This window comes from Diabrotica virgifera, chromosome 6 (genome assembly GCF_917563875.1).
Source record: "Diabrotica virgifera virgifera chromosome 6, PGI_DIABVI_V3a".
Classification (NCBI taxonomy): Eukaryota; Metazoa; Arthropoda; class Insecta; order Coleoptera; family Chrysomelidae; genus Diabrotica; species Diabrotica virgifera.
This window is the reverse complement of record NC_065448.1, coordinates 56,857,002-56,877,058: the sequence shown is the minus strand read 5'-3', so window position 1 is coordinate 56,877,058 and position 20,057 is coordinate 56,857,002. Positions and strand designations below refer to the sequence as shown.

At 34.0% G+C, this 20,057-nt stretch overlaps 1 protein-coding gene across 1 annotated transcript in view; it reads left to right on the top strand.

The window, feature by feature from the left end:
* The window catches only part of LOC126886070 (uncharacterized), a 263,975-nt gene that overhangs the window by 187,124 nt on the left and 56,794 nt on the right, over positions 1-20,057 (top strand). Inside the window, exon 4 of the mRNA XM_050652914.1 lies at positions 12,358-12,561. Coding sequence (XP_050508871.1) covers positions 12,358-12,561 — 204 coding nt within the window. The remainder of the gene's footprint in view (positions 1-12,357; positions 12,562-20,057) is intronic.

The following is a 20,057-nucleotide window of genomic DNA, read 5'->3' as shown; positions in this document are numbered from 1 at the left end:
CGGTTTTTGGTTTGACCTAAAGCTAGTTTTATAATTCGCGCGAGCGGTTCAAGTGGCGCTTTTACAAAATTACACAACAACGAGCGGACGAATTTGCTGCAGTTAGAGATTTACGACGCGACGTCCAGTTGGTATACAGTTAATCAATTTATTCTAAGTTCATGTAGTTACAAATCTATATGACTAAAAAGGCAGAAAGGGTTTATAAAATCGTAATATTTTGTAACAAAATTCTAAGAGATGAAGACCGAAATATACTCTACTCTAATACATATCTGTAAGTCAAACACACACACACACATGTGAAGCAGCATAACATCACCATTCTCCACAATTACATTTAGTCATCAAAACAATGATTACAAGATCAGAAAGACTGACAGACTAAGAATATCAAAATGAAGAAATGCATAATGTGTGTTAATTATTAATCAATTAATTAATTATTAATACGCATAATAAGCGTTAAAAAAAAACGGCTTCTCTACATATACCATCCGAAACAGCTCAAAATGCTCGAAGAGAATGCTCGTACAAAAATTTGGAATTGCTTTTGGTTTTTTAAGGGTGAAAACTACCCCTAATTGAAAAAAATTATAAAATAACATTTTAAACTTTAATATTTGGTCAAAATTTGGTTTTTATTAGTTAAATAATAATTGCTTTGTGTTTTAGGATATAAAATCATAATATTTCAACTCTTAAACTCACCCTTGGTGGAGCTATATAATATATAAAAAATGTATTTATCCTTAAAGAATGATTTCGGCTTGCTTCCATTTGCATAAGAATTTGAGATTAGCATCATCTCATCCTGCACTTCTTAGTCTATATCATGATCAAGGGCGTTGATTATTTTTAGGGATGTAAACTACCCTTTATTGTCAAAAATTATATAAAAACATTGTAAACCTTAATATGGGTTAAATTTGTTTTGATTGGTTAAATAATGATTGTTTTATTCTTTAGGATATAAAATCATAATATTTCAACCCTTAAAAAACACCCTAATAACATTGCAATTTTTACAAGTAATTTAATGGATCTATATAAAAAAAGTAGAATTACGTTTTTCAGTCATTTTCATCGAGATCGATGTCATCTTCGTCTTCTTCTATAACTGCTGCACTATTATTGCAATATTCCCCTGAGCACCCAGAACAAGTGGTATTACAGTATAACCCCAATTTCCTGCACCCGTATTAAACGCCGCACTCTTTTTTGCGTTGGCAAAAAATCATGCAGTGCAGACCCATGAACAGATGTTTTTTTTTCTGTCTTTCGTTTTGAATGGAGAAAGTGTAACATATTAATAATATGATATTATAACGTATTACTGCCAAAAAACCGGTTCTGTGGTATTATATAGGGTGTCCCAAAAGTAGTGGAACGGTCGAATATTTCGCGAACTAAACATCGGATCGAAAAACTGAAAAATACGTGTTCAATTATTTTCAAAAATCTATCCAATGACACCAAACACCAAACCCCCACTATACCCCCTGGAGGTGGGGTGTGGGGTAACTTTAAAATCTCAAATGGAAACCCCTAGTTTTTCTTGCAGATTTGGATTCGTTACGTAAAAGTAAGCAACTTTTATTCAAGACATTTTTTCGAACTGTGGATAGATGACGCTTCAATTGGAAAAAAAAAACGATTTATCCTGATACCATAGATAAATTATAGAAACGGTCTAATATCTCGAGAAATACACTTCCAAATGAGAAACCAAAAAACAGGTTTTTAATAGTTTTCGAAAACCTATCGATAAACATCAAACATGACCCTCTAACCCACCCCCTGGAGATGGGGTAGGGGGTAAATTTAAAATCTTAAATAGCAACCCCCACGTTTTATTGCAGATTCGAATTCGTCATGAAAAATTAAACAACATTTATTTGAAACATTTTTTAAAATTGCTGATAGATGGCGCTAATAAATCGTATTTTTCCAATTAAAGCGCCATCTATCAACAATTCTAAAAAATGTTTCGAATAAATGTTGCTTAATTTTTCATGACGAATTCGAATCTGTAATAAAAAGTGGGGGTTGCTATTTAAAATATTAAAGTTACCCCCACCCCACCTCCCTGGGGTGGGTTAGAGGGTCATGTTTAGTGTTATTCGATAGGTTTTCGAAAACTATTAAAAACATGTTTTTTGGTTTCTCATTTGGAAGTGTATTTCTCGAGATATTAGACCGTTTCTATAATTTACCTATGGTATCAGGATAAATCGTTTTTCCCAATTATAGCGCCATCTATCCACAGTTCGAAAAAATGTCTTGAGTAAAAGTTGCTTAATTTTACGTAACGAATCCAAATCTGTAAGAAAAACTAGGGGTTTCCATTTGAGATTTTAAAGTTACCCCCCACCCCACCTCCAGGGGGTGTAGTGGGGGTTGGTGTTTGGTGTCATTGGATAGATTTTTGAAAATGATTGAACATGTATTTCTCAGTTTTTCGATCCGATGTTTAGTTTGCGAAATATTCGACCGTTTTACTACTTTTGGGACACTCTGTATATATTAAAAATGCTCTATTACACTCCCAAGAGGGCTATAAAAAAAATATTTTTATAAACATCGCTCCATTTTTGGTGATTAAAAGTTTTGTAAAAAATGATTTTGTAGGGATTTTTGAAGAGTTATAACCCGATGTAAATTAAATTCCGTAAGTCCACTTAGTTTTTAAGTGGGGCGAGTTTAAAGGTATCGAATAAATGGATGTTTTCTCGTAAGTAGAGGTTTTAACCAGCTACTTATACCTCGCTAATTATTCACTACAAAGAAAATCAATGCACAGTGAAATTTTAGTTATTAAAAAAGCTTCATTTTAATTTTGTATCATTTTTTTCCTATCTCCAGTATTTTTGGAGATATTTTGAAGAAAAGGAATAAAAAATACGAAATTGCAAAAAATTAATTTATCTTTAAACTCCAATTTTTCTAAAATTAGGCCTTTTAAATAGGTCAAGCTTCTTGGGTGTATTAATAATACATATTATATAAAAACAATTACAGAAGGGAGAACATCAATTTTAATTAGGAGGGTAGTTAGGCGGTTGTTTTCGATGATTTTTTCGTAGAAAAAAGTAGGTACCGACCTTATTTTGATATAAGTAGCTTAATTTTTATGCTAAAAATTATTTATTTTTGTTTTTTTTTTTTGAAAAGTCTAATGGTATACTTGAAAAAAGATTGTGTAAGTTTTCCCCGAAAAATGCAAAGTTTTCCTGTTATTCCCGTATTGTTTGTATTGGTAGTAGAAAAATTCATATTTTTCGATTTACTCTCAAAAAAACCCTCTAAAAAAGTCGAATATTTTGGTCGAAAGACTGTTACTTTCAACCGCGAATAACTCGAAAAATATTAGTTTTACGAAGAAAACGCAAAGAACATTTTTTGCTTAGAATTACTTTTTCCACCAATTTCGATGGTTAAGATGTAATTGAAAAATTCCCACCCCCATGATATAGAAAATGATCATTGGTCTATTCCCTATCTTCTGTGAAAATCTCCATGTGGACGAAAAAATTGCCATCTAAAATGCTTCATTTCCTGACCTAATAAGTTTGCTGTGTAAAAGATATTACCACTATAATCAAGCGAAGTTCTCTTCAGTAGGCAGTACATGTAGTCATGTAGACCAGTGTTTCTCAACCTTTTTCTTATTAGGGACCGGTAATACTTAGGATAATTTTTAGCGGACCGGTAGGTAATACTTAGAATAAGTTTTAGCGGACCATTAATTTTTTCAAATATGTATTACCCAAATTTTTAGTATATTATTATTAATAACTAAAATTACAAAAACTATTTTCACAAAATTTTTAACAGTTTAATGGGATTGTCTGTCCCTTCTGTATAACAGTGTCGATTTCGGGTTGTAAATTAGTTATAGTTGCTAATCGAAGTCACGTGTTTATCGGCAACCGATTACTCGCTTTGTTTTTAGTTGTCGTCATTGTCGAAAATCCCGCTTCACATAAATATGCTGTGGCAAAAGGGAGCAACATCTTCATAGCCTGGTTGTGAACGCTGGGATATTCTTCTTTCATTTTGATCCAAAATTCATTTAATGTCAATTGCTTTCACGTCAAATCGGGACCCAATTTTAAAATATATTGTTTCCCTTCATTGTTTAATTGAAGGTTTTCATATTCTATGAAAGGATTTGTTATCCATCAATTACTCTCAAGTAGGTACACCGATGTCTGTGGGAAAATACTTTTCAAACCCATCATTATTACAATGCTTGTAAATGGATACAAATTGTTGTATTAAGTTTTATATAATTTAATTCTTTTTTGGTATTTAGGAAATCTAAGTAAGCGGAGAATATTTTACAATTATTTTGTTTAATTTGCCTTATCCAACACTTAATAAAAATTGAAGAAAAACTTCTGTGTAAAAGGTATATTTATTGAAACCCCAATAAAGGGCTACATTAAAAGACAGAACGTTTTCGCTCTAAAGAGAGCAAAATCAGTGTTCTAAGCAAGCTCTACATGCTAAGCCACCAAAAATACATAGGTTAAAACCCTTAAAACGCCGACCAAAAGTCTTACATTGGCGTGTATTATGTTAAACCCTGGCGATGGGTGAAAATGAAAAAGATATACCTCACAGTATTATATGACTCTACCACGTGTATGTGGGTGGTTGAGTTGATCTCTCTGTCTTCACAAAGAGAAAGGTGCCAACAGTTGGCCAACTCAACCACCCACATACACGTGGTAGAGTCATATAATGCTGTGAGGTATATCTATTTCATTTTCGCCCATCGCCAGGGTTTAACATAATACACGCCAATGTAAGACTTTTGGTCGGCGTTTTAAGGGTTTTAACCTATGTATTTTTGGTGGCTTAGCATGTAGAGCTTGCTTAGAACACTGATGATGCTCTCTTTAGAGCGAAAACGTTCTGTCTTTTAATGTAGCCCTTTATTGGGGTTTTAATAAATACACCTTTTACACAGAAGTCTTTCTTCAATTTTTGTAATTAATGGTATACAGCCAGTTACGGGAAATTTTTCCTTATGGATTTCAACACTTAATCTTTTTCTTAAATGCATCTGTTTTGCTGTGCAAATTAAATATATTTGTTGTACTGCCCTTAAGACTTAAATTTAAATCGTTAACGTAATAAAATATGTCGGTCAGGTAGGCCAGTTTTGCGACACATTCTGTAACGGGAAAATAATTCGATCATGAAGATTTTTTTCATTTAGAAATATTTTCACTTCTGTTCGTAATTCAAATAGTTTTGTCAATACTTTGTCCCAAGACAACCATCTTACTTCAGCATGAATTGTATTAGTTGTAGTTAGAAGTAATGTTCTGCTCCTACTTCTTGGCAAAATATTGCAAATAATCTTGAGTTTAAATTGCTGTTCTTATTAAAATTCACTATTCTTATAAATTTACAAAAGAACATCATTTAGTTTTGGTGACAAATTTCTCGTTGCTAAATGTTGACGATGTATGACACAATGCGTAATGATGAGATCTGAGGACGAAACTTCTTGAATTTTTTTTAGAAACACCACAGTGCTTTCCTGTCATATTAGCTGCTCCATCAGTGCACAGGCCAACGAACTTTTTCTGTTGATGTCACTGTATCCGAGCGCGAAATTCGCGGGGGTTTGCAAATGCAACATATTTTCCACGGACCGGCGCCGGTCCATGGACCGGAGGTTGAGAAACACTTATCTAGACAGTTGAGTCTTTGAAATTAAGTAGTTTGTCAGTCTGTTTGTCAGTGACAGTTTGTTTACATATTGAGAAATGTCAAAGCGTATATCGTAAATCCACTAACTCACAAAAGTAAAGTTTTGAGAAGAACGCATTTAAACATTATTACACCTTATCGATTACCTCTTAAAAATCGGATATACTGGCTGTTCAACTATTGGTACCGGGATATGATTTTGAAGGATGTTAACCAAAGGTGTTGTGCACATACATGTAGATAAAAATATTTGGAAAAACATTATTTTGTTCATGAAAACTTAGAAAAAGGTGGAGTTAGTTGATTTTCTCTGTCATTGAATGTGCCGATTTAAGCACGGTGGATGACGAATTTGGAGATATAAGGTTTTTCCTGTTAAAATATTGATGTTTGTGGATTTAATGGTAGTAAACTATCAAAATTGAAAAAAAAATGGAGTTAGTTGATTTTCCCAGTATGCATTTAATTATCATTATGAAGCTCGTACTCTATACGAAACTCGCCGCTAGGCGGTTCGTTTCGTATCCCTTATACTCGCTTCATGATGACCATCATTAAATGCTCGTTGCTCATTTTAATTGGCTTAAATAAAAATCGTCTTATTGTTCTACGAATTTTTAACATACGGCATATGAATTTCGCACCAAATAACATTCAAAATACTATAATTGTTTTATTTTTATTTAATAATACAGTAACAAGTATTTTAAAATTAATCTCCTTTTAACAGACTCTAATAAAAACTTATCTTTTTCGGTGTACGAATATTTAACATTCCTTATATGAATTTGGAACCGAATAACATTCCGTATATGCGTTTGGAACCTCGCCGCCTATTGGTTAAAATATGACCGCGTGCTGCAACGAACCAATAGAAAACTCCTAGGTTCCAAATACATATACGGAATGTTTAGATGGAGACGGGCAGACCAAAGCCGACGTGGATGGACGGGGTAATACAGGATGATGAAATCCATCAATAAATCGATAAGGAATCCATTTACTTAACTACTGCTCTATCTTTTTTAATTCATTCTGGACTCCCATGTGGAATTCTGGGCAATATAATCTCGTTTGGTATAATTCTTATAAATAGGCAATTACTCTACATACACTACAATATACACGATGCACAATAAACTAATTGACCACAGTAGATCAAAATAAATCAGTGTTTTTAGTATTTTGTAAATAAATGCACATTGTGCTTTTTTAAAAGAAACGTTTTGCTTTTTACCAGTAATATAAAAGCAACAAAGGCACAATATATCAATAATTGTTGATATCATATTTGATGTTCATATAATTTGACAAAATAATATGTATTTGAATGATATTTCAAATATCATTTCCAATGAAGTGGCATTTCCAACTAACATTTCATGAAAACGAGCGTCATCATGGAATATGATCCGATGCCAAATATTTATTTCGCTTACAATTTACATAAAACTCCATATTTAGTATACATTTATTTACGAAATAAATTTTTCAACGGTACAGCTAATTTTTGCGTATGTAATCTAAAATAATTACTAAAAATTTTTATTACAAAAAATATAAAACTAATTTAATTTAGCGGGTGGTAATTTAATTTAGCAATGGGAAAAATATAGATTAATTATTAATACCAAACTTATTAAGGGGATAGGCGCAAATTTTCGGCTCCAATGCTATTTAAATGGGATCATTTTTTTTTAATATTGAGAAAACTAATAAGTATTTTTGAAAAATTTAAACGCAGAAAGAAAGATTACGTTATTACCACGGACCGAAAGTCCCTGAAAACTTCTACAATGTTTATTTTAGTAAGTTACAGGGGTAAAAAAAAGTGAAAATTTAGTGTGATTTTTAATTACAGATATATGATTTAAAAGGAACTTTTTATTTATTCTAAGGGACTTTCGGCCGTCGGTAATAACTTATTATTTCATTCTGCGTTTACATTTTTTTTTAAATATTTATTCGTTTTTTCAGGATTCGAAAAAAAAATGAACACCATGTCTGTGGTGATATTTTCCAAATCGAACATTCGCTATCTTTGTCATACAACTCGAACAAAATGTGCTGACAAGACAGTGACAGTTTTAAATATTTGACACGGCTTCAGGAATATTTTGAAATATGGTATATTGTGAATAGTATATTGAGTATATTGGGAATTTATAGTATATTTTTGAACAGTATATTTTGCAGCAAGTGCAGAAAGATACTATTTTCTCACGAGTTTGAAAAGTTGCGGCACGAGCGCAAGCGAGTACCACAATTCAAACGAGTGAGAAATTACCTTTCTGCACGTGTTACACACTATACTTTTTCTACAACCAGAGTTTTTGCTAAAAAAACACAGTTTCCCAACGAAGATTTATTATAATAATAAATTATAAATTTTAAACTGTATTTAATTAATACCACTCAATTTAAATTTCTTATACCTAAACAAATTACACAGAAATCAGTAACAAAATTCATGCAGTGCCTTAATTGTAGTTTTAATCCACTGTAAAATTGATTTTTTTTTAAATTTAAAATTCACTTAGTATTTACGTAATCAACAGGTAACTAGATAAACAATTATATTTATACTTCTTCTTCTTCTTCTTCTTCTTGACTGGTTTTACAACTCGGGGTGAGTCTTCGCCGCATCCACTATGGCCCTCCATCGTCTGCGATCTTGCGCTTCGATTTGCCATTGTTGTACCCCAATCCTAGATAGATCGGTTTCAACATCATCCTTCCATCTTTTTCTGGGACGGCCCACTGATCTTCTACTGTCTGGTCTCTCGAAGAACACTGTCTTTAGCACTCTGTATTCCTCTGATCTTACTACATGACCTGCCCATCTTATCCGATTAGCTTTTATATGTCTGACGATGTTTTCAGTACCATATAGAGTCACCAATTCAGCATTGCGGCGCCTTCTCCACTCTCCTGTCAATTCATCTCTTTGAGGACCAAATATCATTCTGAGGACTTTCCTTTCAAATATCAGCAATTTATTTATTTCTCGCTGATGTAGAGTCCATGTTTCACTCCCATATGTAACAACTGGGCGAATAATTGACATGTACAGCCTTAATTTAGATTGTCTTTTCAGCAGCTTAGATCTTAATAATGATGATAGGGAGTATAATGCTCTATTTCCCGCAGCTATTCTTGCTGAGACCTCTTTTTCTATGTGATTGTCCTCTGTGATTACTGCTCCCAGATATTTAAACTCTTTTACTACTTCAAAGTTGTGGTCATTAATAGTTACGTTCTGCCTAACTCTTGGTCTTGGATTTTTGGTCACCAGCATATATTTCGTCTTCTCTTCATTTATTCGAAGGCCCAGGTTACCTGTTTCCTCCTCGAGCTGTGAAAACACCTCTCTTACGTCTCTTGTAGAATGAGCGACTGCATCTAGATCATCGGCAAAGGCCAACAATAGTTTTGATCCTCGATTTGCGAATCCCCCTGTTAGTTCAGACGATATTTTACTTATTACGTATTCTAAAGCCAAATTGAATAGCAATGGTGATAAAGGGTCTCCTTGTCTAAGCCCTGATGTTATACTAAATGGCATCGATATTCTGTTTTCTATCTTTACCTGTGCATATGAGTCTGCCACGCACATTTGAGTGAGCTGCACTAATTTTCGTGGTATTCCCATTTCTAGCATTGCTAGCCATAGTCTGCTTCTTTTTATCGAGTCATATGCTTGCTGGAAATCTACGAAGATTTGGTGTACATCTCGGTTGAGTTCCCAGTTTTTTTCTAATATTTGTCGGATGGTAAATATTTGATCTATTGTTGACCTTCCACTTCGAAAGCCGCATTGGTAGTCGCCTAGAATATCTTCCGAATACGGAATGAGTCTCTTTAGTAAGATAATTGATAGAATCTTAGAATCTTAGAATCTTAGAATCTGATACGCTGTACTAATAAGCGATATGCCTCTGTAGTTTCGGAATTGCTCTTTATTTCCCTTCTTATGTATGGGTATTATAACGCTTCCATTCTATTCTCTAGGCATTTTCTGCTGTTGCCATACTCTGAGAATAATGTCATACAATTTTTGATGTAAAACGTTTCCTTCTTTTTATTATCAATTCTCCATTTATACCATCATTTCCTGGTGCTTTGTGATCTTTAAGAGATGCTATTGCATTCTTTACTTCTTGGAGTATTGGTGGTGGTATTTCCACATCTGCAGAATGAATTCCTCCATCTATGAATGAATAGTCTCTGATTCCTCCATCTAACTTTCAATATATAGTAAATTCCGAAAGTATTCCTTCCATCGCTCTACGATTTCTGTTTCCATCATTATCAGTTCACCTGCTTCATTTCTCATAGCTTGTGTTACCCCAACATTTCCACCTTGTCTGACTGTCTTCACTTCCCTAAAGAATTTTTTTATTTGATTCCTATCGCCACTTATTTCCATTACTCGTATTTGCTGTTCTATGTAGCTTCTCTTTTTAGTTCTGAGTAGTTGCCTTGTCTGTGCCCTCGTTCTGCGAAAATCTGCTTTGTTCTCATCTGTAGGGTTTTGTAGCATTTTCATTCTTTTGTAAGTTTTTGTTTCCAGCATTTCTCCGCATTGTTTGTCAAACCATTTCCGTTTTGGGCGAGTCCTCTTTTTCCCAATGGTTTCTTTCGCTGCTTGTTCTATCACTGATGCCACTCGCTGCCATGCATCTCCTAGGTCTACATTTTGGTCTTCCTCTCCTAGCAATTGAAATCTGTTGCTTATGGCTACTTGGTACTCCAGTTCTTTATTTGGTGTTTGAAGAGCTTCTATGTCCAATCTTTCTCATTGTTCTTGTTGCTCCATCTTCTGTACTGATATTCGTGTTCTCAACTTTAATTTTACAAGAAAATGATCACTATCGCTGTCAGCTCCTCTCATACTTCGTGTATTAATAATGCTACTATAGTGTCTTGCATCAATGAGGACATGATCTATTTGGTTACGTGTTCTTCCATCATTTGACACCCATGTGATCTTGTAAATGTCCTTTCTTTCAAATGGGGTGGATTTAATAATCATGTTATTAGATATTGCGAATTGTGTTAGCTGGTGTCCATTATAATTTGTTGCATCGTGTAGGCTATGTTTACCAATTACTTTTCTTAAATAGTCTTCCTTACCTAGTTTAGCATTACAGTCCCCCATTACTATTTTGATGTCATGTTTTGGCGCTGCTTTATACTATTGGGCTAGTAATTCGTAAAATTCGTCCTTCCTATCTTCTTCGGCATCTTCTGTTGGGGCATAAATTGAGAATATAGTGAGATTGAACCACTTACCTGTGAGTCTAATATAGCAGATACGTTCGTATATTGGCTTGAAATCTATCACTGCCGTTTTTAATCTTTTTGCAATTACGAATCCACATCCGTATTCATGTCTGTTCTCACTACCCGACCAAAAGACTATACCATCTTCCATTTCTAAATTTCCCGTTGCTGTCCATCTTATTTCCTGTATTGCTGTTATATCCATGTTATATTCTTGCAGTTGTTTAATTGCTCTTGTCGCTATTCCAGGTCTGTACCAACTTAACACATTCCACGTACCTATGCAAATATCCTTATTCCGTTGCGTGTGTCGTTTATATCGAGTATCCGTCTTGTTCCGAGGCAATAGTTTCTGTTTCGTGGCTTCAAAATTTTCATATGTACGGGACGCCGTCCCATAGCACAACCCCCTTTTCAGAGGACCATTTCACCCGCTCTCGTCCGTTCCCGACCCCACTTTCCACCCGGGTTTGATACCGGATCTCCGGCGGGTTTGCTCGGTTTAACAGGAGGTACCAGCGTGAAGGTGAGAGTCGGATTTGAGTAGAAGAGGCTAAGTGGAGTAAACTGGAATCAACTCCATATATTCGCATTCTACCCCTTTACCCCCTATTATATTTATACAGTCTCGGATTTCCACCATACTTCATTCGATGTATCTTGCTGAGGTTGCTAAATCTTTATTGGTTAATTGGTAGTTATAAAATGTTTATTGAAAATAAAATTGTAAAATAAAACAGTTGTAACATCCACAATTTAATTTCTATTCGATAATTAAGTTTAATAACACTGTCTTACAGGTTATATATTTTTGTCTACACTTTAATAACAGATGTCATTATTTTTTCATGCAGAATTACCTCTTAAACTTTGCCAAAAAATTTTAAAATAACCCTGTATTGATAAAAAACATGTCTAGATGTTAAAGCACCTAACTTTTTTATTATCCAACATAAGCGAATCAGTCAAACAACAAAGTATTGAGAAAGCATGAGGCTATAGTCAGGTTTTAACTTCAGTATTCTACAAATGCTAGAATATTACACAGGGTGATGCAAACTTTAAGAAAAAACACAGTTTGATTCGGACTTCGGACACCCGGTATTCAATGAAAATTTACCTGTTTAACAACAGTATTACTATAACGATATTGTCAAGGAATAAGGCTATGACATATTAAATAAATTACTTAAATCAGACAACAGGTTTAGAAGATATAAGACATCAAAAATGACCCGTTTTTAAGGTGGCCGGTTAATTTTGGCCCAGAGTGAATTTGTAAGATACTAATCTAATGCTACAAGCTTACTATTTGTTAATTTGTTTAATTTATTTTTTTAGGTCGTCCCCCACCCAAAGTAACTTGGTGGCAAGAAAACGCTCTTCTCGACGATTCTTTCGAGTATTTGTCTGAAAGAAGAGTTCGGAATATTCTTCACATCGATAAACTTGAACGAAAACACCTTCACACCGTTTTTACTTGCCAGGCGTCCAATAACAATCTCGTTGCTCCCATTTCCAGCTCCATCACCTTGGATATAAACCGTAAGTATTTATAATATTATGTACCTATTATATTTTTTTTATTTGGTCTATCTGCTATACTACAGTGTGGGCCAAAGAAAACAGTCCACCTCGATATTTGGCAGTATTTATTAGATTTTAAGGAAATGATGAAACAGGTCGATTTTTGATATAAGGGGGACACATTTATACGGTACGTACATCTGTCATTTGTCAACCCCCTCCCTCCCACCCCCCTTATTTTTAAATAGGGAATAGGGTTCGTATTCTAGCTCATTTGAAACGTTATTCAATTCTCTATTCAGAAATATTAACATTGATAGAATTATTTATACAGGGTGTCCAAGAAAAATTATTTTGAATTAAATTAATTGACACAAAAAGAAGAAGGTACGTAATTTATTTAACTCAAAATACATTCTACTGTGTTGATTAATACTAGTTGATTACTGTGATTATGTAGAGAAACATACTGCGGTCGGTCAAGCGAAACGTAGAACAGGGGTTACTGAGAGGGTGTCAAAGTTGCTTTCCCACGAAGGTAATTAAATTCATTTACTAAGGCTGAAAATCAGTACACACATTCTATATTGAATATAAATAAAAGTTATTATAGTCGGTCAGCTGTAGGACGGGACAGAGCCGGTCGGTCAGCCCCAGTGAATGTACAGAGTTATTCACTATATCTTGACCCCCTTGTAAACTGCTTTATTTACAGAATTAGAAAAAAATATAAATTACAAAAGTTATTCGATTTTTAAGTTATGATTTTTTGACATATATCGTACTAGTGACGTCATCCATTTGGGCGTGATGACGTAATCGATTATTTTTTTAAATAGGAATAGGGGTCGACTGCTAGCTCATTTGAAAGGTTATTCAATTCCCTATTCAGCAGTATAAACATTAACATGATTAATTATACAGGTTGTCCAATTTTTTTTTAAATTAAATTAATTGTTTAATTAATAATTCAAACATTTTCTTTGGACACCCTGTATAAACAATGATTTTCATATTTATAGTACTGTATAGAGAATTTAATAACCTTTCAAATGAGCTAGCACACTACCCCTATTCTCATTTAAAAAATAGTGGATTACGTCATCACGCCCAGATGGATTACGTCACTAGTACGATATATATGTCATAATTAAAGAATCGAATAATTCTTTTATCTTACATTAATTTCTAATTCTGTAAATAAAGCAGTTTATAAGGAGGTCAAAATATAGTGAATAACTCTGTACATTCATTGGGACCGACCTACCGGCTCTGTCCCGTCATACAGCTGACCGACTATAATAACTTTTATTTATATTCAATATAGAATGTGTGTACTGTTTTTCAGCCTTAGTAAATGGATTTAATTACCTTCGTAGGAAAGCAACTTTGATACCCTCTCAGTAACCCCTGTTCTACGTTTTGCTTGACCGACCTCAGTATGTTTCTCTACACAATCACAGTAATCAACTGTGAAACATTTAGCTTTAGTAAATTAAAAAAAAATTTTAGCGCGGCCTCTTCGTCTATAATTGTCGTTACAACCGAACTATGGCTAATCCCAAGAAAATATAACGTATTATATCCATTTTATTTTAAATCTAATTTATATTAGATAATGATAACGGTAACACAATTAATATTTGGTGGAAGCCTCATTATTGTCAATACAACTTTGTAATATTTTGTTCATAGATAGCACCATCTCCTCACGTTATATTCAACAAGCTCCTCCCATGCTTACTCATTGCTTCCCATAGTTCAATTCTTTTTCGTGATGTAAGGTTTCTTCCATTTAATTTCTTTGTTAACTTTGCGCACAAATTTTCTATGGGGTCTGGAGTCCGGAAAGCCCACGGAAGATTATTAACATAAGATTCTTCCAACCATTCAATTGTCATGTTGGAAGATGAAGTTGTTATTGAGGAATCTTCGGATTACTGATAGCAACATTATGTTCTCAAGAATATGTTTGCGATTTAATCCTATAACTTTTCTTCCATATGAGAACAAAAACCCAGGCCATCAGCATTTTTCTATCCTAATACGTTGAAACGGTTCAAAAGAACGCAATTATTTTGCCTTATGCAGAAACCAAAAATTGTAAATATATCGTAACATATTTTTGTCCTATCCTGTAGACATAAATATATCGCTTTATATGCCAAGCGAATGTAAGGAATTTATTTCTGTCCAAAAAAACGTGAGATTTTGAAGTTTATCCGTCTTGTTAAAGAAAGACGGTATTATATTTTACGGTCATAGGTATCTATATTCGATTTCCTGTGTTCAGTTTGTGATGTAAAAAAACAATGTAGCTAATGATCGTTTTGGCTCCACGAGTCCTGGGAGTTAGATACACATACGTGCTAATATCAGTATCAGAAAGCCCGGGTGTTAATTGTGTACTCAGCAATACCTTTCTACAAAATGTTAGAGCTGAGTAAAGTTCGCTGACATGGCTAAATGACCCCATTGGTTAAAGAGTATAATTCCCTGCCAAAGAGGTTGGATTTAGAATGTGTTTTGATTTTCCCTATTGGTTAATAAATGAGCGTAGGAAGCTTAGATATTCTTTTATTGGTCAAAAAAGAGAATTATGTGCCAGAAAGGAGAGGGAACAGAGGCTAGGACAGAAAGTCAAAGTTCTGAGGAAGGAAGTTAAGTTTGATCAGACATGCAGTGAAGTCCAGTTTTTTGGTCTGTGTCGAAGTTAGGCTCAGATGGAGTCTTAAGTAGATTCTGTAGTGAAAGTAGCAAAAGCGATGTGTTTGTCGTAAATACCATACCGGTATATTTTTGTGTTGTTGTTTCGGTAAAATAAATGGAACAGTGTATCTAGTAGTGGCGTAGAGTATGCCTTTTTCAAGGATAACTTAATTCGAGCTTCGAGGGACGTGTTTCCCGATCTTTTAACTAAAGATCAATTGTTTAAACAATTTTTTTTAATCATTAAATTGATGAAATGCTTCATTGATAATTAAATTAAGCAGTTACTTTTTTAAAAATAAAACAAGACTATGGAATTTTATCTTCCGTATAAAAACAATTTGTGTAATAGTACTTTCGATAAGAAACTGTAAAGTATTAGTGAAGTGTCGCTCTACTAGAGTTCCAACCGAGCTACACAAAGCTCCAGCCAACAGTACAACCGCAGATCATCGAGTATTTGTAACGAACTGTTTAATTCTTTTTCTTCAAACTTTTGAAAACGTGAAGAACTTAATATATTTATTCACTTCTTGCCAATTCGGTTTTGCTTTTTAACTATTTTTTTTCTATAAATAAACAATGAATAAGTTTTAAACTTATACGTCTTTGTATTTTGCACAATCTATCTCTGATCCTTATTGTCGTAAAACGTAGACTACCTCAGACATCAATGGTAAGTACCGATTTCTATTCAATGAAATGCTGTTGCAAGTAGTTTTTTTGTAATTTTTTTATAGGCATATGGCAGTATATTTTGATTTGTTGATGGCTCCCAATAATTAATACTTTTTTCTTAATATTAAATATTATTTCAAAAACTCACTCCCTTGATTCTCCGAGACTGTAGCTTACCGGGGTGTTACGAAAAGTTATGTAGCACAAAGTAGGTCATGCCTATGACCTAACAATACTATCAGTATATTTTTATGTTTGTCTAATTTGTCGTACCACAACGTTGACCAAGAATTCACCTCTATTTGTTAATTGATGAGTATCCGGCATTTCAATCCTATGATTTCTCGGCCTATCGACTCTTATTAGACTATCGCTATATAATTGAAATTTGTTTTTATTGGAAAATGCAAAAGGTTAGACCAAAAGTTGTTTTGTCACCTGCAAAATTCATCCATTGACTTGCTTTAATCGTTTTACGTGCAGTACGAATGCTGCCGAGAAACGCTGTCTCTACGCTAGGTTTTCGAGCTGCTGCAGAAGGAGCTTCTCTCAAATAATCTACTAACATCTCGTCTTGCTGCTCTGTGGAGATCTTCTGCTCTCTTAAACCACCCAACAGTGCTAAAGAGTGAAAATAATCCCATATTTGTTTGAATTGCTTTATTGGGAAATAAGCCACAATTTTACCAAAAAAATGATTTTGTTAATTAATATTAAAAAATGATTTTATTAATTAATAAAATATGCACATATGGCTCACGTTTAAATCTGCAGTAACTTACCTTAGTATATAACATAGATATAACATAGATATAACAGCTCTGCAGGAAATGAGATGGACTGGGATTGGCACCATCGACAAAAGACACCACATTATATTCTACCGGGTGGTGAATCGGAAAACGGGCCATAGGAAACTCAATGTAAAATTCTAAACTGTTGAATTCCTGCTTCCCTATCTATTTTACATCAAAAGTCATGAGAAGTTATTTGTAGAGGATTGAAATCTGTATTAAAAACAGAAGTTACAATTGTTCTACGATTTAAACACATTCCAAAATTTTGAAAAATATAATGTATTTACCGCAGTAGGTATGTGTGGGTATGTTAGGCCACACGTTACTATTTAACTGACAGTGAGCACATTATTGACTGAAGAAAATATCTTTATTATTAATACTTTCTCCTTAACTAAGGGTATCTTATCAACTTTATTGTGTTTTAAACAAAAAATGATAAAATAATTTAAAAAATTGACAGTTCTAATTGTTAATATAATAAATTCATTGTCAACAAATGCAATCTTATACACATTATTGTATTGTGTGTGGCCTAGCTTTGGCGTATTAATCTGAAAATTGTATTATATTTTTACAAAATTTTGAATAATTATTGTTCATAGAACAATATTAACAGTTGTTTTCAATAGAGATTTCAATTCTCTACAAATAGTTTCTGATGACTTTTGATGTAAAATAATTAGGGAAGCAGGAATTTAACAGCTTAGAATTTTACATTGAGTTTCCTATGGCCCGCTTTCCAATTCACCACCCGGTATAGTTGCGACTCTAAAGACCACGCACTAGGTACTGGCTTTATTGTAAATAAAAAGGTTAAGCACCTCGTAAGAGACTTTCGTGCTATGAACCCTAGAATGTGTATCCTAAAACTAAGGGGAACTTTTTTTAACTATAGCATTTTAAACAAAATTCTATGAAGACCTAGAAGCTGCATACTATTCATGCCCAAAGAATGACATCAAAATTATTTATGGTGATCTCAACGCAAAAATAGGAAAAGAGCCACAAAACCTACCAACGATAGGTAAGCACAGCCTCCATGAAGTATCCAATGACAATGGCATCAGACTAATAAATCTATAAACTTCCCTTAACATGGTCATTGCCAGCACATGCTTCCAGCGAAAAAATATTCATAAGGGAACGTGGAGATCTCCAGATGGGGTTACAGTAAACACGAGCGATCATGTTATTATTGACTCTAGACATCACTCAGACGTAATAAACGTATGCAGCAGACGAGGGGCAAATGCAGACTCAGATCACTACCTAGTGGAAAGTAGAATAAGAGCCAGAATCTCCAACATTAAAAAAAAGGATCAAAAATTGAAAAATATGAAATAAAAAAATTAGCAGACAACAGCAAAAGGGCCAAATACAAAGAATATATAAAAGGAAGGCTAGAAAAGAGACAAAAGCACGAGGATATAAACAGATAATGGGAAGCGTATAAAAACATCATACAAGACGCTGCCAAAGAGACCTTGGGTCTACAAAAAAAGGTCAAACCAACTGAAGGGAAGTGGTTCGATGAAGAGTGTCGTAACATAACAGAGAGAAAAAATAATGCATATCAACGACATAAAACAAGACAGCCAGAGGAGGAATATAGAATGCTAAGGAGGGAAGAGAAGAAAATACACCGCAGAAAGAAAAGAGAACATATAGAAAAAGAACTCCAAGAAATTGAAGAATTAAATAAACCAACAGAAACCAGAAAATTCTACCAAAAACTTAACAAAAGCAGAATAGAATTTAAACCAAGAACAATGGTGTGCAGAGACAAAGAAGGAGATATAGTAACTCAACAGAGTGAAATACTGCAAAGATGGACTGAATTCTTCAAAGAGAAGTTTGAACAAAACGGAGATCCACTATACGATGAAATTATACTGGATCAAACGGTTACCAGGGAAACAACCCCCCCTTCAGTAGCTGAAATGCAAGAAGCAGTTACCAGACTGAAAAACAACAAGTTACCTGGATTGGACAGCATTAGCGCAGAATTAATAAAAGACGGTGGAAACTCCCTACTGAATGCGATACACGAACTTATAGTGAACATATGGAATAATCAACAACTGCCACAAGACTGGAATACCGGAGTAATCATTTCACTACATAAAAAGGGAGATCAGTTCAATGTAACAACTACCGGACAATAACGCTACTGACTGTGGCACATAAAATACTGTCAAATATTGTGTATGAGCGATTGAGATCATATGCGGAACAAATAGTTTGGGGGATATCAATGTGGTTTCTGCAGACAGAAGTCCACAATAGATCAGATCTTAGTTTTGAGACAAATCTTGGAAAAGACTAGTGAATTTAATATAGAAACACATCATCTCTTCATTGACTTTGAGAGTGCCTATGATAGTATCCATCGAGAATTTCTGACCAACGCCCTGAAAGAGTTTAATATTCCAACTTATCTCATTGATATAGTAAAAGAAACACTTAAAGTACAAAGCAGGGTTCGAATTCAAACCGCACTAACATATACAATCCATGTTAGAACGGGCCTACGACAGGGAGATGCCCTATCCTGTATTCTATTCAACATCGCATTAGACAAAATAATTAGAAAGTCAAAAGTCAACACCAGAGGAACAATAATAACAAAAAGTGTACAAATATTGGCATTTGCAGATGATGTTGATATCATAGCGAGAAGCAAAAGAGAAATGATAGAAGCATTTAATGCTATAGAAAGAACGGCACAAAACAGTGGCCTAAATATTAATGAAACAAAAACCAAATACATGAAGGCCAGCAAATCGACAGGCCAAAGAAACCTACAGAATCTGACAATAGGAGACTATAACATCGAAAGCGTAAAAATTTTTACATATCTAGGTTCACTAGTTACCGCAGATAACAATGTCAGCGAAGAAGTTAAGAGAAGAATACATATTCCTAACAAAACATGTAATGGACTCATTAAACATCTAAGATCTAACAACATCACGAGAAAAACCAAATGCAAAATATACAAAACCCTGATAAAACCGGATCCTTATATATGGATCAGAGACATGGACACTGACGAAAAGCGATGAAAACTTATTAGGTACGTTTGAACGAAAAATCCTTAGACATATATATAAGGGGGTGAAAGAAAATGACGTATGGCGCAGAAGATATAATTTTAAACTATACGCAGCATACAACGAACCCGACGTCATAACATCCATAAAGATCAGACGTCTGCGCTGGATGGGCCATGTTGAACGAATGTTGTAGACCGAAACACCAAAACACATAATGAAGCAAACACCAGTAGGGAGAAGGTCAAAGGGAAGACCCAAACTTAGATACATG